The 25,376-nt window shown below is 45.6% G+C and overlaps 1 protein-coding gene across 1 annotated transcript in view; it reads right to left on the bottom strand.

Moving 5' to 3' along the window:
• Window positions 1–25,376, bottom strand: part of ENAH (ENAH actin regulator) — a 107,428-nt gene that overhangs the window by 14,735 nt on the left and 67,317 nt on the right. The window contains 8 exon segments of the mRNA XM_077779920.1: window positions 241–289; window positions 1,010–1,067; window positions 1,223–1,368; window positions 2,279–2,458; window positions 4,064–5,267; window positions 5,984–6,121; window positions 20,040–20,124; window positions 25,130–25,186. Coding sequence (XP_077636046.1) covers window positions 241–289; window positions 1,010–1,067; window positions 1,223–1,368; window positions 2,279–2,458; window positions 4,064–5,267; window positions 5,984–6,121; window positions 20,040–20,124; window positions 25,130–25,186 — 1,917 coding nt within the window.

The following is a 25,376-nucleotide window of genomic DNA, read 5'->3' as shown; positions in this document are numbered from 1 at the left end:
TTATGATTTTCAAAGAAAGAATCATCAGAAAAAAATCTTCGGATTTTAACAGATCTCCGAAATATCACAGAGGCGGAGGAAAAACAAGCCATTGCTTCTGAGTGTGAACAAAAATCTTTTAACGTTTTTGTGGCCAAGCAGGTACTTGGTCCAAGCATGGGTAAAAGGGGAATTTTTAGTTGAGGGGCGTTGTTATTTTGAGAAGGATGACAAAGGTTGAAATACATCTCCGGGGCTTACCGGGCGTGCTTGTCAACGAGGCCTTAGCAGTTGCGGGCTCAGTATCCTCCTAAACACACAGAAACACGTATTAACCACACGGCACCCACGAGAAACCTGGGGCAGACTCAGCGTCACACTCTCCTCCACATTCTGTACCCCTACTATGCTCCCCACCACGTCTTTCGTCAGCCTCCCACCCCCTCCACTCCAGCGTGGACTGCCAACCCACCCCCCCAGGTCCCATCCTCGAGTGCCCTCCCTGAGCTCCACCAGCCGAGATGAAGCCAGATGTCCCAGACGTGTCGGGGAAATGGCACGGGAGACCAAACTTGGTGGGACTGCGGGGGAGGTGGGGAACACCTGTACTGCTCAGCCGGACAGCGGCGTGCTGGGCAGATGAAGCCCGGCTGACAGGCGGAGGGGGGAGGGGGCACAGCCCAGAGCCATGGGGAAACTGTTCAAAACCAGAATTCAGTCTAATTCCTTCGTTTTCAACAGCAGGTAACTGAGACCCTAAGAGATTTTAAAAATCAAGTGAAAGGTCATTCTCTCCTCTAAGGCACAGCACTTACTCTACAGTTAGAATTCAGTTCTTTCCCCACAAACGCAACCTGTCTTATGAAAAATGCTATTAAGCATTTATACGTGATGCTCAAAACAAGCCATCTGTAGTGTGTGAAGAGTTGAAACAAGTAATGATAAGTTCCAGCTAATCTCCAACAGCGTCTCCAGAACGTTCGCGCTCTGCCTGGCGATCACAGCACCCCCAGACTCTCTGTGAACTCACGTGTTTGTCCTCTTTTTGTTCAGTTTCTATTGTTGATCCCTTTTCAGCAATTCTTCTCCTAGAAAGAAGGTAAATCAGATTGTTTAAAAATTCATCTCTTAGTATAACAAGTACTTCTTCAAAAGGGAAGAACCGTGTCCAGCTAAATTATATTTGAATGAAATGAACACAATCCTCTCAATCGTGACCACATTCACATAATTTCTTGCTTACCTCCTGGCCAGCAGGGCACTCATTTCCTCCATCAGACCACTGCCCCCTAATGGGAGGGGTCCATTTCCGCGACCCGTATCTGATTTGGACAAGGCAGGGTTCACACTGATGGTGCTCCCTCCGCTTGGGAAAGAGGAGTCCTCCATCTTAACGAGAATACAAACACACAGTGAATGAACCCCCTATGTCAGATAACCCTGAGTGTGTTACATTCAAAACAGAAGGAAACATTAATTTCAATAAAACCATCTAAATATTGTTTGTAAAATCTTTCTAAGAACCAATGGAGTGAATGGCACAGACTTTATATTAATCAGTGGAAGTTTCATCAAAGTTAACATCAACAGTAACAGGATAAAATGGGATAAACACAGTAACAGGATAAGACACGTCTCCCTGTTCGACACACTGACAGGGACACACACTTTGGCAGGGAATAAAAGTGTAACCTGTCCAAAAACATGCAGTATACAATGAGGAAACCTATCAGGGAAAGCAAACTGAACGATGAGCCCCCAAAATAGGTGTTTTACAAGCGTCAACAATGTCAACGTCATGTAAGAAACACCGAGGGACCGTGACAGGTCACAGCACACCTGAGACAGTACCCAGAGGGACTCCGGGGTCTCGGGCTAGGAAAGAAAACTGCCGTAAAGGACGCTGTGGACCACAGGTGAAATGTGACTAGATCTGTAGATTTAGCAGGCCATCAGCTCGGCTTCCTGACTTTGGTCATTCTACAGTGGACACGCAGGTGACTGTCCCTGTTCGCTCCAGCATTTAGGCAAAGCGGGGCATCGTGTGTCTGACAACAAGGGAGAGTGTGTTCACGCAGAAGGAAACAAACACACAGAAAAACAAAGCAAATGCTGTAAGCGGTGAGTCTGGGCGATGGGTTCACGGGAACTGAACTCTCTCCACTGTTCTGGAGCATAAATTATCTAAAAGTTTTCACTCAGCGAAGTTCATAAAAGTAGAAGGCAGGGAAGTCAGTACTGAGTCGCGGAGAAAGGACAAGACACACACAGAAAACGGGACACTGGGACACGCATTTACCCGGGACACTTTCCTCAGCTTTGCTCCGGCAATGGCAGCGGCAAGTCCAGTCAAAGGGCGATTGTCTTCAGATACGGGTCCCGCAAAAAATCCAGAGGCAGGGAGCGGGGGCGCAGGGGGCGGAGGGGGAGGNCTTTGGGAGGCGGTGCGGGCCGCCGCCGCCGCCTCCGACATTCGCTGCTATTCATGGGTCCATTTAGCACAGTTAAAGTCTGGATCTGGGTGAAAAAGACACTAACATTTAAAGGCAAAAAATATAGGACTTTTTTCTTTAGATTTCTGGGTGTTTCTGGGATTTGGCAAATACAGTAATTGCTTATAAAACCTGCGCTGGGGCAGTGTCCCTGGAGACGAGCTAGTGTGCTGAGGGCACTTATACTGTCTCCAGAAACTGACCCAAGGCCAGCTGCGTGCACCCCTAGACGCGGTGACAGTTAAGTGTGTGGTGGTGGGGACACTGCTGTGTGTTGGCTGCTGTCTGGCCTGAGACTGCAGGGGGCGCAGGTTCCCATTCCAGTATCTTACACACGGTCCAGTCTTAAATCCAATGTTCACACACTCACTGAAATGAAGGAATCTACTAGAAGAAAGCACCACCTCAAAACAACTTGAAGTAATTAAACGACAGAGGTTCTTTAGTGTAGAAGACAGGGTAAGAGAAAACTGTCTCCGTATCTAGTAAAACCCCAGAGAGAGTGAACAAGAACTTGTTTCCTATCAGAAGAATGACCTAGAGGGCACTCCCTCCCTTCTAGAAGAATGTCAGGACAAATAAAATGCTATTTGCACAACGGGCGCTGACTTTCTGAAGAACAGAGAGCAGGGGCCGGGGCTCTTCCTGGGGTGGGGGGAATCTGACCTGGTCAGACTCCTGTGCCTCCCTGGCCCGCACTGCTATCCCACCACACACATCCCCACGTACTAGAACTCTGGCTCGGTGTTGAAGCAAATTTGAGAAGTCAACGGAAAAATCTACACAGCAATAACAAGTCTTACTACTTAAGAACCAAGATTTTTTTAAGGAGGTGTTCAATTTAAATCCAGACTGTAACACTGTTTCTTTATGAATACAAATTTGTTGTCATACTCCTTCCTTTACTTCCTGCTAAATCCTCTTTTTGAAAAAAAGGGTTGCTAAGCCTCTTCTTACTTATTAGGTCTGGAACCAGGTCCTTCCCTACCTACAAACAACCCATCCTTACAAGATGGCCTCCTCCCTCCCGTTACCATGGCAGCAAGGCTAGGAAGGGGAGGGAGTGGGAGGGATAAGGGTAGACGATGCTTATTCCCTTCCCACCACCCCTTCAGCCCACCATGCTTGTCACTGTGGACCACGGAACCCACTGGGGCACACACCAGGCCTGCCATGCTCCCCACCCCCTGTGCAAGGTCAGGCTGCCCCACAGGATTCAGGGGGCCCCACCCCAAGAAGTCCAACGTGGGACACCTACTAACACAGGAGAAGCCGAAATGAAATAGGGCCCACGGTCGGAACTGCCCCAGAGGAGGCTCTGGGACGGTACCCCTAATGACCATAGCTGGGGACCAAATAATATTCTCCAAATTTCCCACACATTAAAGGAAAACAAGGCAGATCATATATTTGTGTAGATAAACGTGTAAGTAACAATTTCCTAGTGAAACTTAAAAGAACTGCGTTATGGAGGCCGTCGAATTCTGGGAAAGCCCTCCAGCTGTGATCCCGTGGAAAACACCAAAATCCAGATCTATAGGGCACTTCCTCATACCGATCCTCCAAACGCGATCGACCCAGCAGAAAGGCACCGCACTCATCTGCCACCTGTTTGAGCTACAGGAAGTGTGGCAGTGGCGCGAGGCCGTCCGCCTCTGGAAACCGCCCTCCCCGTCCTTCCAGGCGGTGACAGCCACTGGCGCACAGCTTTTCCAGGGCCAGTTGTTAGTAGCAACGACGGGAGCCTTACCCTGTGGGGCTGGAGTCCCGGCCGGCTGGGAGGCTGCCTGCAAGCCCGGCTCAGAAGCAGAGGAGTCCCCCAGCACAGAGTTTAGAGGAGTCTCCGCAGGGGCGGGGGCAGCTGCAGAGGGAGAAGGGAGAACACTAGGCTTGGAGGAGGGAGTTGAGGCAATGGGGGTGCTTGCAGGAGGAGAGGCTTGAGATCCACAGTGCGCGCGCGGTGCGAGGGAAGGCGGCGGCGGCGGCGGCGCTGCTGGCCCTGAGGTAGGCGGCGGAGACACTGGACACGTGACAGAGTCAAGCGGCCCATTGGGTGCTGTTGGTGACGGAGGCATTGGGGGCACAGGAGAAGAAACACAGACAGGGAGGACAGGCCTCGGGCCGGTGGCTTTGCCGGGGGGGCTGCTAATCATGACCGGAGGAGATGGAGGGAGGGGCGACACAGTGCAAGTAGACCAGGCACAGGGCTTCGCGGCTGGAGGCTGAGGAGAGGGTGTGTTCACGGGAGAAGAAGGCCGAGAGTTTTTGTTCAGAGGACGAGGAACTGTAGCGTAATGGGGAAGAACAGGGTGGAAGGCTGAGCCTACGGATGCTGCAAAACGTGTCGCTGAGTGCCGAAGAGGCGGTGTGGGGGGCGTGCAAGTAGGTGGCAAAGCGGTCACCACAGCATAGTCAGGACTGGCGTCTGACACTGGAGCTGAGATGACTTTAGCATAGGATGGAGGAGGTGCCGGAGGAGGCTGGCAACTGGCATACGCAGGAAGTGGCGCGCTATACGGGGAGCTGTCGGAGGGCGGAGCTGCACGGAAGGTGGGGAGCAGCAGCAAAGACGGGACAGAAAAGGAGAGAGAAAAAGGGAGCGAGTGAAGCCACAGAACCAGCATTCGGACAAAATGCACACATGTAGACCACAGTTAGTCCCCGAGAACGCGCTCCCTTGTACATGCATCCTGAGACCCAGGAGGGGAAGACACAAGTTTTCTCTTTACCTGGGGAGTAGCCTGGTACCGAACCTGCTTAGCTCGGCTTTTGCAAGAGAAGGATTCTCTCTCAGGTCTCACTATTTAGTCCACTAAAAGGACATTCAAATTGCATGAACAGGACCACAAGCAGAAGAATAAGTCTGCTTGCTTTTTACAAATAGCAAAACTAGCAAAAAGTTTTGTAAAGGGCTAGGAGGAGCCCTGGTTCGGTGCCTATTTGTGGATAAGTCTTGTTTTGTTGGCTACAGCCCCAGAAAATAATTAGGCAGTTAAGAACAGGTAAATTATCTCAAACAACAACCAATCGGCTACTGAGACCTTTGATACAGGTCATATGGAATAGGAATAATTCTTAAATCCTATTACAATAAATGCCAATTTTAATAAACGTCTCAAACTTTGTTTTTTTAACGCTTATATCTTTCAATAAATTCCATCAGATTTAGAAATGTTCACTGGTTTTTTGCGATACTAGATAGACTACATGTCAATAGTTTTAGAGAGGATACTTTTCGGCTACTACCCTGAATTCCTCCTTCAAACACTTGAGAGCACAATCAAGCAAAGTTCTTGAATAGGACCGGATTTAGGACAATTCAAGCGACCTCAAAAAGGGACTATATTCCAAGTTCATCCAATGGAAACACTTCCCATAAAACACACTTGTACTTTATGGCCAGTTACAGGGAGTGAGAAGCCTTGGAAAGCCGGACTTGCCCAAGTCTCCCGGTGGTGCCAAGTGCGGTAACACCGAGCGGAGGAAGAAGGCAGTACAGCGGCCAGTGCGGCCTGTTTCTCCGCGCCCCNTCCAGCCGCTCGCGCTCCAGCTGCTCCTGCTCCAGCCGCTCCCGCTCGGCGCGCTCCGCCCGCTCCCGCTCGGCGCGCTCCCGCTCCAGCTCCTTCTGCCGCTGCTGCTCTTGCAGCTGCCTGAAAGCCCAGACACAGGCCATGAGAACCCCGCGGCAGTGGCCGCTCCTCCCGGAAACCCGCTCCTGCAGGTGAGCCTACCCGCCTTCGTTCTGATGCACAGGCCGGCCCGCCTCCCAGCCTCAGGGGCCTCCCAGCCTCAGGGGCCTCCCAGCCTCAGGGGCCTCCCAGCCTCAGGGGCCTCCCAGCCTCAGGGACGTGAGAATAACCGAGCAGGGTCACCATTACCACTCGACACTACGGCTCATTTCATCGTGCACTCACTGTTCGTGAGGGAAGTGCCACAAATAAATGAATTTCCCAAGTAACCAGGCGTACCACTTTAGTGACTGAGTCACTGTATCAAACTATCTGGATACGAGTTAATATATTATCATTTTAGAGATGCAGTGGCCGGCCACAGTAACGGCTCTGAGAAAGTTTGCTTCATTTATTTTTGAGCCCTTTCCTGCTGCTTCCTAAGGGTCACTACTGGCAGATCTGCTGGGAGGAAAGGTACACATATCTTAAGATTCTGGACACATGGCTCCAAACTGTGTTCAGGAATAGTGTCTGGGCTTCCCAGGAGCCCAGGGACAGACAACTTCCTTTCAGCACTGCCGGTTTTAACTGTCCATCACAGGACAGCTTGCCTCCTGGCCTGGGGAGCATACTCGAATGCTGCATGTGTTCTCTGAAGGGTTTTCTCCCCGACAGTTAATATTCCATCCTCATCTGTAGAGTTCTTTTCTCTATTAAAAATAGTGATGTTGAACATCACAGATGTTGGCCACATGTATTTTGAACTTTTATTATGGCTTAACTGCCTTTGATTTTTAAAGTTTCATTTAAAACTGTAATATGTTAACTTTGTTAAAGTTATGTAATATGGCTTTTAACTTATTACATAGAGAGTCTAGTGGTGGACTTTCTGCATGTGCTCTGCCTCTGACATCCCGCTTAGCCCCTTCTCACAAGATCACAGAATTACTTGTTTTTACAACAAAATCCTTAGCTCATATGAAATTCATCTTGGGTTTGGGCATGCAGTAGTGAGCCACATCACAGTTCCTTACTAGCCGAAGATACCATCTTTACATGTTAACTGTTTCTGAAATCCCACAATGCTTTGGTTCGTGGACCTGTTTGTCTAGGGTAGCACCAGTATGCTTTGATGTCTGAAAGAAATTATCTAGTAGGGTGCATCCATCCTTATTCCTCTTCTCTTTTGAGTTTTTCTAGAAGATTCTCAGACACTTAGCTTCTTCTGGGTACGTTTTAGAATCACTGTTAAATTTAACCCTTCTGCCAAGGCCTATCCTTCTCAGTCCTATTAACATTGTCTTAAATTTGAAAATCAGTGGGAAACATCCAGGTCTTTTAGTCTCCTTGTCTAAGAATGTATAGAATGTCTCAGCATTTATGCAGTTAAATTAAAAATCTCCTTCTTTCATGCTAGGACTTCCAATGCTGGCTGTGGAATCATGATTATATTAAAATCTACAGAGGCCCAATGTATGTGGTTCTGAAACATACAGTTTGCTTTTAACTTCCACACATTCGTATAAGAGAGCAAGCAAAGGTCTCCAAGTATCCATCTGGACCTAAACAACAGTCTTGCCATAAAAGTTAACTTTCCCCAAATAAAAATACTCAGCCCCATTTTCTACATAATAATTTCATAGCACTGTGGGTAAGATTAAATGAAGTAATGCCTTAAAAGCTCTTTTAAAAATGCCTGGAGCATATGAACACTCGATAAATGTGAGCTATAATAATAACTATTTGGAAATTTCAAATTAGGACTTTCCTTGGACTGGCTAATAGATTGGCTGGGTTCCAATTAGAGGCAGAACTAAATGACAGAGGGTGTACGCTAATCTTTGTTCCTCCCAGCAGTAGCAATAAACCACTAAGATTCTTCCAGAAATCTCTCCCCCTATTTCCTAAATGGACTATAAAAAAAGGAAAAAGCCCACTTGACAAGTGAACCAATCCCACTTCTGTCAGAACCCGAAGCCTCCCTCTGGACAGATCACTGACATAACAATGTTGCAGGAGATGCGCCTAGGGAACTCAGTCGCCTGACAGCTCAGAGCCTGGAGCCTGCCTCAGATTCGGTGTCTCCCTCTCTCTCTGCCCCTCCCCCGCTCATGCTCTCTCTTGGTCTCTCAAAAATGAGTAAACTCAAAAAAAATTTTTTAAAGAATATTGCAAGAGGGGCGCCTGGGTGGCTCAGTCAGTTAAGTGTCCGACTTCAGNTAAAAAAAAAAAAAAAGACTATTGCAAGAGATAAACAGAAGAAACCCACAGCAGTACTCAGTACAAGCAGTCATGGAGATACCAACTAGAACATAATAGATTAGATTTTTAGGGCACAGTACTGACTCTCTTATGCTGATAGACAAACCACTAGCTGCCGAAGTTTCGGAGGGGTAGCAAGAATATCGTTGCAGGGGTGAAGGCCACAAATTCAGTGTATCCACAAGGATGTTTTCAATAATAAAGTAGGTAGAGTCGGTTCTTTTTATAATACCTAATAAATAAACTCGGCTGGGATATACATTAAATTTAAAACATACAATATGTGTCAAAAAATAAGGGCATGTGCCATAATGTAATCTGCTAAGCAATCTATTGGGTCCACAAGGCAAGGAGATGCCCATGTTATTGTAATCAGAGCGTGTCTGTGAACGGCAGCTGAGGGAAGGTGTTTCAGGGCTCGGCAGCTCACGGAGAAACCTGTGATGACAGACCCAAGTCACTGGGCCCTTGTACATTTCTGTGCCACCTTTCACTCTATTCCTGTCAAAATAACGCAGATGTGTTAAGCTTATTAACAAAAACCAACAGATCGTTGCTCCAACCTTTCCAGCCCTGGTCCCAACATCAGAGACAATTACTGTCAATTCTTTCTGGACTTTCCATCTGTTTTCACTTCAGTGACTGCCTACGAGATCTCTTGAGGTCCCTCACCACCCTCTGAGATTCCCCCAGCGCGGTCCCAGGAGAATACGCATTTCTAGTGAAGTCCATATTGGAGTTTACATTATTGATACAATAATGTAAATACTGTTCACAGTTAAGCCATATAGTATCCTAAAACTGCACTGCATTTCTTTTTATTTATTCATTTTAAGTAATCTCTGCACCCACTGTGGGGCTTGAACTCGTGACCCTAAGATCAAGAGTCACATGCTCCACTGATGGAGCCAGCCAGGCCCCTCACTGCAGTTCTCATTCAAGTTCTTTGGGTTTTGATTGTTTGTTTGCTTGTTTTTGCCTCCAAGTTAATGGCCACTTCTCCAAGCAACACAGTGCTTTTATCGCTAAAAGTCAGCCTACGTCCCAGGCAGAGGCCAGGTCCAAAAGAATTACTGCAGAATGGCATTTACAGCCAGGGAATTCCCACTTAAGATTATTCCACAGGTTATGATATTTATTCTAGGGTTTTCAGCCTATCAGAGATCAAGAGTATCCAAGGACGTAGGAGAGGAACACAAGGCCAGAGGCATTCCCCACAGTCACTGACACTCAACTGGGGCAGGCAGTTCACACAGCTGCAGAAGATTCTTTATTTGAAGGGAAGAATGGAAAGCATTACAAGCCCCTGGCTCATTTTTAGCCCACTCACTGAAAAGATGCACATCTAAATATATTTCCCAAACTAGTGTGTCAAAAAGAAAATCTCAGGCTTATAAAACTTTAGTAGCAGGAGTAATTCCCACCTAAAGGTGATGGTGTATTAACATGACAATCACGTTTCTATCTCTAAAGCAGGACATCTGTATTTTTTTAGAGAATAGTTCCCAAATTTATCATCTCTGCTTCTCTTAGAAACACCACTCCCGACTCTAACACAGGAAACGCAGGGACCCTTCCTCCCAGAGCTGTGCAGCATGGTTTCTTCGCTCATTGCTAGAACCATCTGAGGACCTTTCCAAAGTACAAGGGCCCTAGTTCTGAACTACGCAAAAATTCTGCCAGACTGATTTTTCTTTTAAGTTAGGATATGCATTTTACCACACTTTGAAAGTTTGAGAAAATGTACATTTTCCTGAAACAATTACAGTGCAAATGACCAATATTATAGCCACCAAGAGCATTTTAAAAATATCAAAAATAGTTCCTCCTATGATAAAGAGTGTCAGGCAGATAAAGGATGGTTTATATCTTGAAAGAATGAAGCAGATGAGGGCAAACCGGAGACAACACTATGACCCTCCGGACACCTGTCAGAAAATGAAACTACACACACTCTCTGACCACATCCCGTGGATATTTCACTTCTCCGTTAGTAAGCAAATAGAAAGCGGATGGGATGAAAGCAGAGGATGCAGGTCTCATGTTACAGAGCCCCGGACACAGGCCCGTACTTACAGCAGGAGGCGGTCGACTCTCGGTCCATCCTGCCGCGGCCGGCTGGCCGGGGGGCTGTACACCCTCATGGCTCCCACCCCTGCTCTGGGCTGGGACTCGGAGGCCCCTTTATATCTTTCAGGTAGTGGTGCCACTTGCTATTTATAGACATTAACTAAGTTAAGTCCTACGCTGAGACTGAACACAGGACTGACTCACGTTTCTTAAATATGGTTTTCATCACAGTCAAAGAAGCCCAATCTTACTAATACGAGTAGAAACCAAAGACTGACGTCAACAAATGCTACGTACAGGAGTAGAGAGTTACTAACCCATAACTACCAACACGTTACGACAGTCAAGGTACTGGACTGATTAAGACAACATCTGAAGTAAACATCTGTTTCATCAACTCGCATTCACTCTCATTAAAACAGAAAAATTAAACGTATAAAATGCACACACAGCTTAACACGTCAAGTCGTGTTACAGAGCTGGTGACAAAACACCACTTTTGATTTCGTTCTCCAGACGCACAGCCCTTCAGTCTGGCACTGATCTCCGGACTCTGCATACAGTGATTTGTTTAGACCCAGCAGTTCTTAGCTGTTCAGAGTCACATGTTACCTGCTTTCTCCTTCACAAGTGAGCTAACTCCTACCCCTCTAACCCATAAAACCTCTTCTTCCTCGTTCTTCCAATAAAATCATCCCCCCTCCCTTTGCATACCAATATTCACTTATATTATCCACGGCCAATCACATTTACTTTTCAGAGCAATTTCTTCTTTGCTCTGGTGTCAAAAATTACTATTTTCCCCCCCATTTGATTCTTTTTCTTTTATATTATCCCTACTTCACACCAAACTCCCCACCGGAACCATAGACCCTCTCAATACGGCCTGGCGCAGCAGGTGATCCGCTCTATTTTGCATTCCCTCGTTCTTGCTTTCCTGGGAAGCATCTCAGACCCCTGGGCCCATTGGAGGGGCCCTTGAAGTCTGGCTTTCACCATTAGTGACACGGGGAACTTCCTCATCTCATCCCAAGATGGGTGCCTCGTTTCCTGGTGTTCCCATTACTTCATCATTCCTGGTTTATTCTCTCATTTTATTTTTAAATGTTTATTTTTAAGAGAGCACGTGTGAGAGGGGGAGGGGCAGAGAGAGAAGGAGACAGAGGATCTGAAGTGGTTCTGCACTTGAACCCAGAAACCAGGAGACTGTGACCTGAGCTGAAGTTGGATGCTTAACTGACTGAGTCACACAGGCACCCCAATTCTTCATTTTAACAGAACACACTTTCCAGTAGCTTTCTGGGAAGTTGTGCAGAGGAAGAAGTTTGGAAACAACCTCTCGGGATTTGAAGCCCCACCATCCACCCCAAGCTCTATTCTCATAGTCTACAATTCCAGTGACAGGCCCTGTGGGTGGGTCTGTTTTTCCTACTACTGGGCTGGACTCTGGTTGAGTCCTATCCATGCAGACCTGGGGCCCGGCAAGTGAGGATCCACGGCCCAAAGCCAGCCACCCACACTCACCCATATTGTCCCAGAAAGCTGCAAAAAAGCGCACTACTGCCATAGAAATCTTGTAGCCACTGTCTGGCTACAACATTTACCACCTGGCCCTTCTCAGAAAGGGTTTGCAGTGCTCTGACCCACACAATCATGTCACTGAGGGCCAGGAAACTTTCTCAGGTCATTTATTTGCAGATGCTATTTCCTCACATTTTTTGTTCTTTGCTCCCCTTAAAGCTCCTATTATTTGGGTATCAGACCTCCTAATGTGATCTTTCCTTTCTCATTTACTGTCTATATCTTTTATTATCACTATTTTTAGGGTAATTTATTTTTCAAAACTCCTCTATTTTTTAAATTAATGCTCCTTTTTTTTAATGCCTAAGTACATTTCCTTACCCTCTGAATGATTATTTTTTAAATAACTAGGGTTTCTGCTTTATAAGTGAAATATATTTTCTTAGTACTCCAAAGCTGTTACACTGTATTTTCAGGTTTTCTTCTGCTCCCTGTATTACACCTACTTCCTTCAACTTTAATTTTTTCTGTTGTCATCTGTCTTCAGGTAATACACCACATGAGCCCCACTCGCTGAGACAAAGACCAGTACTAAGGGTTCACTGCATAGTATCTTCTTCCCAGTATGATTTAACCTGGGCAAAGATAGATTATATGGGATGTAGGCCAAAGGAATATGTCACACACTTTTCTCATTATTTGAAAATACTTAAGTGTTAAAAGGCAAGATGCCTTTTTCATTGTTATAAAACAAATTCAAGAAAAGACTATTAAAAAGCAATTTCTGGGTTGCCTGGGTGGCTCAGTCCGTTGAACGTCTGACTCTTGATTTCACCTCAGGTCATGGTCTCACAGTTTGTGGGACAGAGCCCCATGTTGGGCTCTGTGCTGACAGTGAGAAGCCTACTTGGTATTCTCTCTCTCCCTCTCTCTGCCCCTCCCCCCATGATGTGCACGCACGTGCACACACGCTTGTGCATGCCTCAGCGCGCGCGCTCTCGCTCTCTCTCTCTCTCTCAAAAATAAGTAAATAAATAACAAGAAGTTTCTTAGCATGGCATATAAAGCACTTTACTACCCTCAGTACTGGGGGAGGATGGGGAAGGAGGGCCACCGGCCCTCCCCTGCCCTTACCCTTCTGCTCTTCCTGCCTGGAATGCTCCGCCTGGCCCTGTTCAAGGCCTGGCTCAAAGCGCATCTCTTCAGGGAGGCCTCCCGCCATCTCCCATGCAGCACAGAAAAACCTAAGCAGCATGAAAATAGCTCCAAACCACATAAGCCCACGTTTTCTGCCTCTTGTACCTAACACCTACATATATGTGAATTCAGTACCAGAAACTTCCTGGCTCTTTCTTAGAAACTTTATTCAGGTCTCTACTCTAAACTAGCCTATACTGTTCGCTGTGAAGGAGACTCGTCTGTAAACTAAACCATAAACAGTAAAATATTAAAGTGTGGGATTAGATCATAAGGTTCAGAAAAGAAAGCCACTGACACACTTGGGGGAGGTCTATGGTCAAGGAGCAGCTACGGATGGGAGTGGTGCAGACGGAAGGCACAGTGGCGCGCAGAGACACAGCCGGGACCCAGGGCCTGGGGCGCGCAGGGCTGCCGGGCCAAGAATTAAGCTGGGCGTGAGGAGGGCTCGAGGGAGCGCTGAGGGGAGCCGTCGCACAGGACCATGGACTCATTCAGGTCAGCAGACTTGAGCAGTCAAACTCTCCCCTGCCTGAATCCAGAAAAATCCTGACTGTTCATGAATGAGCTCAGGACAGAGTAGAAAGCTGAGGGGTCACTGGCAATCCAACTCGATCCTCCGGTCCGTGGACGCAGATCAGCCGAGAGGGGAAGTCTCGACCTCCTGCCTCCGTCTGTGCAGACACAGCAGAGCAGACCCGAGTCCCCGCGCTGCGTGCTGCCGCTCACTGCGCTCACGTCCTCGGGGCGTCCCCAAGCGCGGAGTCTGAGCTCACTCAGCCCTGTGCCTGCCGCCGGGCCGGGCCCGGTGAAGACCACTCCACCCTTCCCTTCCCACGACCCTCCCCTTCTCTCACCACACCCCCCAAGTCCAAGACTCTGCCCTCTGGCCACCTGGTGGCAGTGGCCGCAGTCAAGTCCCGCCCAGGCCTCCTGCGGGCCCCTCTGGCCCTCCTCCTCTCTGGTCTCAATGGCGCAGCTGCATGGCGGGCTAAAATGCTACTCGTTTCTACCAAAATCATTCAATGCCTCCCCTTTCTGTCAGCAAAAGCTCAAGTTCCCTGCAGTCGCCTGCCACGTCCTGTGTGTGACAAGAGGCCTCCCGTCAGCCTCACGCCCACCAAGCACTCCCTGCGTCCACGCACGTCCTCCCTGTCCCAGCCTCGGGGCCTCTCCACCAGTGTGCGCACACCCCTGCCCTGAGGCCCCGGGGGGCTCCCTCTGCCCGCCACGCCTCTGCCTCGGTGGGACCCACAACTGCCCAGTGGCCCCTGCCCGTGCCCCACACGCTCCCCTCCACGTGGTCTCTTCCGGGAGCATCAATCGTCTACACTCCTCTACATCCATCTGAGTGAGGCAAGGCTGCTTACACCCCCGGCCCACTCCCTGTTGGGCTACATCACAATGCCCGGAATGTTGCTGCGTTGCTGAGCGACGGCGACCACAACCAGCTTCCATGCTGGACGTGGCTGAAGCAGACGGGAGAAGAGGAACAAAGGAGAAACCTCTAGCCAGGCCAGGATGGGGTGGGCAGCGCAGCCGTGATCAGGCTGTTACTAACCACGCACCCTGAGAGCAGCCACACCCCCACCCTCTCCCCCCCAACCTTAGCTCAGCGGACGCCAGTGTCACAGACCGTCCTCGACGCCAGCGCTGCCTCGGGTGAGTCAGGGCTTCGGTGGAACTAGCTGTAGCTCAGCGTCTGTGGGGTCCCCAGGCCTATCTGCTCCCCATCCTTGTTCCCTAAAGGAGAGCCTGCCAGTCTGTGCACTCTGCCCGCCTCCAAAGACCCCAGCAGCCTCGAGATCAGGGAGGGTAGAGATGTCACCTCCGTGGTGCAGGAGGGAACCCCAGCCAAGGGTGGACTCCGTTCATTCTAATCCGTTTAGAAATAAGCAACGACTAAAGATCACCAGATATCTGAGTAAAACACCAGTGGGACAGGAGCGCCTCGGTGGCTTAGTCGGTTAAGCATCCGACTTCAGCTTATATCATGATCTCAAGGTTCGTGGGTTTGAGCCCCGCGTCGGGCTCTGTGCTGACAGCCAGCTCAGAGCCTGGAGCCTGTTTCAGACTCTGTATTTCCCTCTCTCTATGACCNAAAGCACCAGTGGGACAAACAACCCAGCTCTACAGAAGAGAGATGATCAGGGAAGGGAAGAGAAACATGAGACTTAAGATACAATCATGAGTCTGGACCAGGCTGTTAAAAAGGGAATAGTTAGGAGACAGGAAAAGCTCTTGGAGATTAAGATTGATCTTCCAACAGAGGATCCACCACTGTGCTACCCAATAAGGTGGCCGTGAGCCAGGTGTGTGGCTCGTGAGCACGTACAACATGGCCTGTCTGGACAGTAATATGAGTAAGTGTCAAATATATTTCGAATTTTGAAGGCTCAGTATGAAAAATAGAATGTAAAACACTAACATTTTTACACTTACTTCACCGATGGAATGATGATATTTTAGATAAACTGGGTTAAATACATTATGTGATTGAAATTAATGTCACGTTTCTTTTTTATTTTTGCTAATATGGCCACTAAAAATTACATACATGGCCCATAATGTATTTCTAACAAGTGCTAGTCTAGGATATATGGTTAAAAATATCGCCAATGATACAGAACAACAACAAAAAAAGCAGAAAATGAGAAAATATAAGCATCATGAAGAAATAACCCTTGGGGCCAGCATTTGACATGTAGGAGTTCCCAAAAAAGACAACAGAGAAAACAGAAGAAATTTTAAAATACAGTATGCGTATTAAGTTTTCAAATGGAAAAGGTCTATTAAATATTGAGGCTAAAGAAAGAAATGAGGGGAAAAAGAATCCACAAAACTCAAAAAACTTAAGCTAGTCACATGCTCATGACAACTCTGCCTACCCTGGCTAACGAGGACTCCAGAGCAGGGGGGGTAGGGCTCCCCTGCAAACACAAGGACCAGACGGCAAACTCAGGGGGCAGGGCGGGAGCGAAGGGACCAGGCGGCAGGACTCTGCGCTCCCCTCACAGAGCGAGCAGTGAAGAGACCCCTAACACTGAGACACAGGTTCAGTTTCAAAGAGAAACCGAGAGAAGACCTACAAACAGTGGCCACTGGGAACGGGCAGGGAAAGGAAGGCTTCCGATTTGCTAGTGGAGTCAGGTGCCACCAGCCATCACTGGGCTAATCAGCAGGCAGAAACAAACATTATCTCGGCTCTGGCTATGGAAGAAGCCATACAAAGCACTAAAAGCAGAAATGGTTAGGAGCGATTCATTCCGGAGACTAACGCAAAGGGAAGGCCAGAGGAGAGGATGCTCCCCCATCTCGTGCCTTCCGGTGCTGAGATTCTACCATGAATAAACGACCTTGAGAAGAATTAATCTGACAGTAAGAAGGGGATCTAGGTTGGAGACAGGAAAATGAACTAGAGAACCATGGCAGTGTGTAAGGGAACAAACACCAGAAAAGCTATTGGGAATGAGAATGTCCAAAGAGACAAGCCAGCAGGCTTTCAGGGAAAGAAGTCCCAGGGCGTGCTGGACCGGGGACTGCGAATGACGATACTTGCAGACTTCTTAAGGCAGGCAGACCGGGAGGAATACTGAAGAGAAGAAAGCATGCACACCCTGAGGTATTAGCAGGATACCTGAACACATGCGTTCCGCAACACGGATTCTCTTCTGAGGGTCACTTGTGGGGACTGAGGGGTCTGTGACCCTCCAAAATGTCATGCAGGTGTTGCACATCAGAGCACATATATATGCATTTAAGAAGGATGGGGGGCTGGGTGGGAGAAGCCAGGAGTCCACTGCTGGCACCAATTCTCAAAAGGATGCGTGACACTACTCCATTTTGTTGGAAATATGGATCTCAGGTTCAGGGTCACGGGGGTAAATGTGGGTAAACTGTCAGCATAAGATAGTTAAGAGAAAACTACAATATCCAACGAAATCATCAGTTCTTTGACGTACACGTATACCATGTACAGAAGAAAAACAGAGGGCTAAGTGCACGCCCTTATGTAAGAAACAGAGGGGAGAACAAGGAAGAACGGTCAGTGATGAAGAGACTGTGGTAACGAAAGGAAGAAAGCAAAGAGGCAGGCTGTGCACCAGGAGAAGAAATATAAACCGGAAACTAGTCAATGATGGAAGCAGCATTTCTAGTAGATCCAAGCAGACACAGACTTCACCAGATAAAAACAGAAGTGGGTGGAGGAGAGCAAAGAGAAGAAACAGAAATGAAAATTAACACCAGGAGACAAAAAGTGGTGTCTGATGGAAGGTTTATCTAAAAGAAAAGAAAGAAATCTGTGTGTGACTATGGACGGAAAATAATTTTAAAATATACACCAATTTTTCAGAAATTTGGATTTCACTCTTCCAAATGACTGACTTCAGATGTTCATCTAAACAAGTAATATGAACAACATCCAATTTTCAAATCCTAACGTATCTTCCTACATACAAGCAGAAAAGCCTCAAGTCCAGCTGAGCGCTGCAGGGCGAACACCTGGATGGGACAGATGCGCAGCGTTTTCACAGCAATCCGTAAAAAATCCACTCAATACTCACTTCCAGTAAAACCGCGAGCTGCAAGTCACGGACAGCCCTCCGTGCAGTGGATCACCTTCCAGGACCCTTAACTGGCCGGCAGCACCCTCCGCAGGCTCCTGTCTCTGTTCCCTATTGTCCTCACCCAGCACCCGTCCCCAGGGCCACCTGCTTGTTCACTCCACGATGCCAAAAATTATCCGTTACATTCGGATTCTCTCCTGGTTCTTCCTGGCTTTCTACAAATGTGTCCCTCCTGATAACACTACGATCATTTTTTTATTAATTATTTTTCCATGTGTGTATGGGGGAGGGTGAGCAATAGTATCATTACAATTTCTAACTCTTGAAATTATTTTGGTATGTTTAAAATACAACTGTTAAACTTCCCTTATTTCTACAAAACCTTAGTTTTATTTATATCCGTTGTAGCATCACACAAAAGGGTTGGGACAGATTTTCAACCAAATAGAGAGTGACTTAACCAAACAGGGAGCCTGTGAAAAAAAAAAGTTTAATGTTTTATTTATTTCTGAGAGAGACAGAGAGAGACAGCGTGAGCAGGGGAGGGTCAGAGAGAGAGGGAGACTCAGAATCTGAAACAAGCTCCAGGCTCTGAGCTAGCTGTCAGCACAGAGCCCGACACGGGGCTCGAACCTACGAACCGTGAGATCATGACCTGAGCCGAAGTCGGGCGCTCAACTAACAGAGCCACCCAGGCGCCCCAACAAAATTCAGTTTGGAAGGGCCTTCCCCAAGGGTCATGCGGTCACACACAGAATGTGGAGAGAGATCCCCATCTGTCTGTCAGGGGGACATGACACACATATCAAGACAATATGGAGGCACGCCTGGGTGGCTCAGTCGGTTAAGTGTCTGACTTCAGCTCAGTCATGATCTCGCAGTTCATGGGTCGCAGTTCATGGTTCGAGCCCTGTGTCGGGCTCTGTCCTGACAGCTAGCTCAGAGCTTGGAGCCTGCTTCAGATTCTGTGTCTCCCTCTCTCTCTGACCCTCCCCTGTTCATGCTGTGTCTCTCTCTCTCAGAAATAAATTTTAAAAACCCAACAAAAAACAACAACAACAACAACAAAAGACCATATGGAGAATATGAAGAGTGTTTCAAACGTGTATCCAAATCAAAGGTCACAGGAAGAAATGCTGGCTTGCCAAGGAGCAAATGCTTGTCAATTGGAAGAACCATCTGTATGATGGTCATCAGCTCTCTGGAATAAAACAAGTGAACTACTAGTGATAAAAAGCAACACAGGGGCACCTGGGTGACTTAGTTGGTCGGGCGTCTGACTTTAGTTCAGGTCATGATCTCACATTCTATGAGTTCAAGCCCCGCATCAGGCTTTGTGCTGACAGCTTGAGCCTGGACCTGCTTCAGTTCTGTGTCTCCCTCCCTCTTTGACCCTCCCCTGCTCATGCTCTGTCTCTCTCAAAAGTAAATAGACGTTAAAAAAAAAAAAAAAAGGCAACATAAATGTTTCCACAAAGTTTTAATTTGTTTAAAATGGAAGGCCTGGGGGCGCCTGGGTGTCTCAGTCAGCTAAGCATCCAATTCTTGATCTCGACTCAAGTCATGATCTCATGGTTCTTGAGATCGTGCCCCGAGCTGGGCTCTGCACTGACAGCGTGGAGCCTACTTGGGATTCTCATTCATTCTCTCTCTATCTCTCAATCTCTCTCTCTCCCTCCCTATCTCTCCACCTCCTTGCTCATTCTCTCTGTCTCTCTCACAAAATTAAACATACATTAAAAAATAAAATAAAATAAAATGGAACACCTGGTTTAACTCAATTTTAGTTGCTCAATGTACCCCCATGTTCTGAAACGCTTTTGTTACAAGTCTGGCAGCTTACAGTTCAGAAACTCTGCTAATTCAGAAAAAAAACTATACCTAATTGAGGCTGTGTTATCATTTCAAATCTGTTTCTTTATAAAGGGCATTGAAGCAAAGAGACGATACTATTGATCTCACCGAACCAATGATTTAATCATGAGCAGAAGGAGTTTGTATCCATTATTAAGCTCTATGGTAATATCTCAAGATCAGTGACTTATCCAAACAGCCAACACGATGCCAACTATCTAGTTAAATTAGTTATGGGAAAGCCATGATGACCACAGATCAATCTATAACTACTATAAAAATAAGACTCTGTGAAGTGAAAGTCATTTCGTATGCTAAGTGACTTTTAAATGGCTGACACGACATAATCTACTTCCGATATCCAGATGCTCGTGGGCCTTCTGCAGTAGAAAAGAAAAACTGCAAGTAACAACTTTTAAATTTACCTTCTTTGAATTTCCAATTCTTCTTGTGATGGACCATTTTGAACTTGGGCAGGTAGCTGTGAATTTTGTCTAGGCAATGTTGGCCCTAAAAAGGGAGGAAAACATTATAGATGAACATTATCTTTATAGCTAGCTGGACAGAGGAGATAAAATCATGAGAAGAATAACATAAAACCATCACATATTTACAAATGTATCTTCTTTTTTGTTTAGCAAAATAAAATTTAAGCTTTACATAACACACAGCAAATGAAAGACCGTGACATAATACTGTCATCATCCCCAGAAAGCTTACTTGAAACAAATGGAAAACATCAACAATAAAGGAAAAATAAACATTTATATATGAAGAGCTTGAGTAAAACGAGTGTTCAATGAGCATCTGAATAGGCACCTGAGCTTGACGTTTTCTAAGACAATGAGACATTCTCTTTGGGGTATTTATTCATGAAGTGGAGAGGGAGAACTTAAATGAAAAAATCAGAATTCAAAAACTCACCTAAATAGAACACTGGAAATGAAAAACAGGAGAGAGAGAGCATGAGAACCTTATTACTAGGATGAAGTACGCTAATGCATTTATCAAATCTGCCCAACTTAAGCTGCCATTCTTATTTACTTGCTTGGCATTTCCAGCACTGGTGAAAACAAACATTTGCTAAACTTCTAAATATAATTAGCCTACTTATCTGAATTTTTAGTGTAACAGACATAATCTTAGTAACTCTTCATTTGGTGTAAAAACCAAAAAACCAAAACCCTGCATTCAAACCAATACAGCTGTCACGAGAAACTAATGGCCCTCCATTCCCACATACCATGTACAATGCAGACCCATTTTTAGCATCTTATAAAGAATGCCATTAAATATGGGACATTTTAATGTCACTGGATATAAAAATTCAATGTATCATGAGAGAAATAAACACTGGACCTAAGTAGTATGCAATGCCCACAGTTAAAACAGAACAATCTTGAACTCTAACCCAGTAAACAAAAGAATCCAGTAAACAAGTAAATCTAGTGTGTCTGCAAATGCCCCTAATAGATATTTTCACTGTTTTGTAGACCACTAATTCAAGAAACAGTTAATAGAGAAACACTTCTGTGTATTAATGCCAATTCTGGCATCTCTTAAGTTAACAGCACAAAAGCACCCACTGTGCGCCGTACAGTGAAGTGACCCTCCCAGCTAGAAGGACACGGCAATGTACTAACACAGTACTGATAGATCCCAAATGTAGAAAAAAGGATAATTTGATCTAAACTTACCTACTACATTTTTTCCTCATCTCTTTACCCATTTCTAGATTAATCATGTAATTTGTCTTTTGGAGGACAAATTACATGACAACTGAGTGATATATTTCATTAGATTTTCTAACAGTCTATTTTGACAACCACATAAAGAAAGTATTAAAATATATTAATCCCATGTCATCAGCAACAAAAAAATCAAAAATCTTTTTAAATTAAAAAACGCACTTAAATTTCTGCATAAATGAAAAATATAACTCGTCTGTAACCAGGCTGAAATTCTTTCCTTCTTTTGGAAATGAACAGACTGATGTTAAAAACAGACTCTCATATTAAGCCATACACTAATGTCTAATACTATCATAAGGAGAAGAGATCTCATCTCTTTAGCAGAAGGAGGGAGAAAATAGAAGATCGGGGTGGGGGTAAACTTGAGAAAATACAAACTACTTGGGGGAAGCATTTGTTTACATCCAAAGTTACACTTATCCAAAAATATTAAATGTTGAGCATGTAGCTTGGGCAACTCACCGGACCATTATGGTTTAACTCTTTTTTAAAATACTGTTTGTTTATTTAAGTGAAAACCTCACACTGCTCAAATAAATAATTAAACAGCAGGATGCCAGGGGGTCAGAGAGACTTGTCCGGCACCCGTCTCATCGGAGGATGCTGTCAGACTACTCACATCCAGTGGGAGCGTGTGTTACTTCCACGGTCATACTGATAGATGAAATTCACCAACAGAAATCTATCAATACAAGTTTTAACTCAAGTACATAAATTCAAGAAAAAGGTGTCAAAATTTCAACTCAATCCTGATTTTATTAAACAGATTTGCAAAAAAGCTAACAAAGTTCGACAGAACTCAAAAAAAGCTTGAATCAAAAAAGGCATTTTTTAAAAGGAATGTACAGAAGCTGTTTTGGATTTTTTCTAAGTTAAAAACTTAACGAACTTTTTTTTTAAATTTAGCCTGATTTTCTTTTTTCTTTTTCTTAATGTTTATTTATGGAGACAGAGAGAAACAGAGTATGAGTGTGGGAGGGGCAGAGAGAGGGGAAGACACAGAATCTGAAGCAGGCTCCAGGCTCTGACCTGTCAGCACAGAGCCCGATGCAGGGCTCAACCCCACAAACCGTGAGATCATGACCTGAGCAGAAGTCGGATGCTTAACCGACTGAGCCCTCCAGGCACCCCACGAACTTGTTTTAAGAGGAGGTTTTAAGAATGTGGAAAATATTTTCTGGCTGATATCATTAATTATAAAAATAATGTGCTACAGTTTATTCATGCAGCCTTAAGGAAGACCCTTTTAAAATGAGGGGAATTTTGATCTGAGAAAAACTCTGAAGATTATTTTCTACGTGGTTCTCTGTGATAACGGGCAGCCGGTCTCTCCACAGACCTTCTCTACGCGGTGGCGGAAGGGGAGAAGCCTTCCCCCTTGCATCTTCTCATACTTATATTTACTTTAGTTGTTTTGTTGGTTTCTTCTCCATCAGTACTGTCAAGTCATGAAAATGACACACTGAAATTCATGTGCATTTAAGAATAATGTAAATATACTGAAAGCACTGGACAGGAGGGTTCTAGGTCAATTATAAACTTTGGGCACACAAGGCCGTGCTTCCTTCCTGTCAGCCCACTGGGTTCTACAACTGGTCAATTATAGCAACATGAAGCAGGCTGCCATTGTATTTTCTAGAATGTAACAATTATCTTACTTCACATGGGTCATATTCCTAAGTGAGTATCTATGTTCTCACAGAATGCAAAATAAGGCACTTTCCTACCCAGTGGGCGAACGACAGTATTTTTAAGAGCACATATCATGTGCTGGATGACGGCTCTCTTCTGGGGGAAGTGAGAGGAGAAACAAGGGAGCCCGCTTCCTTCCTCCTGGAGGGTCATAAAGAACAGTGGCGATTTTCGAGGATTAGTTCCTCTGCTTTATTACCACAGCCAAAGACAAAGACTGATACTAACTGTCCTGGCTAGAATTCAAAGGGAAGAGATGTGACTTCATCTCTGATTAAGAAACTGTGTCCGTGTCGCTGGTATCTTCTATAGATGAAAGGAATCTGAGCAGAGGTTCCTCGGAACCAGGACTTCATACTGAGTTTGGCTAAAGCACATCCACCTGCCACCACATTTTAATTTTCACAAATGCAGTTTCACACTTAGCCACAGACTATTTAAAAACACAGGACTAAAAGACCGATAGGTGTTATTATACACAATACAATCAAGTGTAAACTTAGCAAGGTGGTCGTTATATTGTCATACACAGTTAAACTGATTAAAGGTAATAATGGGGAAAATCTGCTTTTTAACACATTATTTTACAACTTAAAAATTCCTCTTTATTAAGGGCAAATCAATCTTCTCTCTGCAATTGGTTTAACTGTATTAGTTATTCTGCACGTGGAACTCAACACGGTAAGTAGCTAAGTACAGAACACCACGTAGGTTCTCAGAATGAAATAAAAAAAAGGTCCTCTAATAACACCAATACGAGTAATAACTCATGGCTAGTTCAAAAGGTGGCCTAGAAGAACCCCCAGGAGGAGGCAGAGAATCACAGGTGAGACTCACGAATTAAACCCCGGGGAGGAGGTGCTCATGAGGGGCCACGCCCCCAGGCTCATGGCTGTCGCTGGGTCGCCCCTGAGCAATCCAAAAATGTAACTTTAGGTGACTAAGAAATACATCAGAGTTTTCATTTTTGGAAATTTCTAACACATGCTTCTTTGCCTAAACCAATGAGTACATTAAATTTGAAAAAAATATTCTCTTTATAGCTAAAGAAACAATATCAGAAATCCTGAAGAATCACATCAAAAACTGAGTCACAGGGATAAGTACATACACATGCCTGAACTGTTTATCTAAAATTTGAGCAGTAGGTCACTTTATGGTTTTCTCTCTTGTAAAATAATTGGGCCAGTCAAGGTATACAGGAGTAAAAAAAGATATCTATCTATCTATCTATATAGATATATAGATATATACACACACACACATACAGGAGCCAATAAAAAAGAAGTTCTAAGGATCACAAGTCACTTTTTGAACTTAGGTTTTCAAACCAGAAAGCTTGAGAATCAAATGAGGATACCAATGACTCAGACAAGGGGGGCTTGTGTTTGTGTCTGGGCGTGTGTACACACGCAGCCCTCTCCTCGGGTGAGGGGATGAAGGTGCACCTGTCTGACTACCTGGAGCTCGGGGCAGCTAAGCGGCACAGCCGGTCCTGCGTGCGAACAGCACACACGTGTGCACGGGAGTGGACGAGCACTCCGTGGGCCCAAACCCACTCCTTAGCAACAAGTGCCTGACGTCCTACAGGAAGAAGACCGTCCCTCTGAAGCCAACCCAGTGAAGCGGTGATGGCTTACGTCTGCCTCACAATACAGACACCCCAAACTTCACTCCTGAGCAAAGCTCCCTTCCTTCGTATAAGGCCCATCCTCAAAACATGCTACGGTGGGTATCATTCTGTCCCTGAAATTGTAAATTAAAAGACTGCTTCAAACAAAATAGTTGAAAACAAAAACAAACAAACAAAACCACCCCTTGTTCACGCTGTAAGAACTGAAGAGGAATTCATTTTAGGACTCTAGTTCTAACCAGATCCCCACTGAGAAGCCAACTCAAAAGCTGACCAGATCACCTACATGAGCCACAACAGTATCACAACATGAAACAGTAGCTGCTGTCGATCCCAACACCACAAAGCAGACTATGGCCTACGGAAACAAAAGTTATGGCAATGTGCAAGTAGTATGTACCACAGCTTGAAAAAGTAATGTAAACATAATGTTGCTTACCACAGAAAATACATCGCAAATTAGTGCTGTCCTGGGTAGCAGCAACCTTGCTCTGGGCTGCAACAGACACCTTGGTGTTAGAAGCTTCAAAGGACAACGGGGCCATCTGAAGAACTTCACACAAACTAAAAGGTGCTTTGAAAGGTTCAAAATGTTTTTATACGTACGTCCTATCTAGATCCTCATTCTGGAAGCGCTGTAATTTAATAAAAACGTATCTTCTTTAATATAAACTTGAAAAAGAATT

The sequence above is a fragment of the Crocuta crocuta genome, unplaced genomic scaffold, assembly GCF_008692635.1.
Source record: "Crocuta crocuta isolate KB4526 unplaced genomic scaffold, BGI_CrCroc_1.0 scaffold322, whole genome shotgun sequence".
Taxonomy (NCBI): Eukaryota; Metazoa; Chordata; class Mammalia; order Carnivora; family Hyaenidae; genus Crocuta; species Crocuta crocuta.
This window is presented reverse-complemented; position numbering and strand designations above follow the sequence as displayed.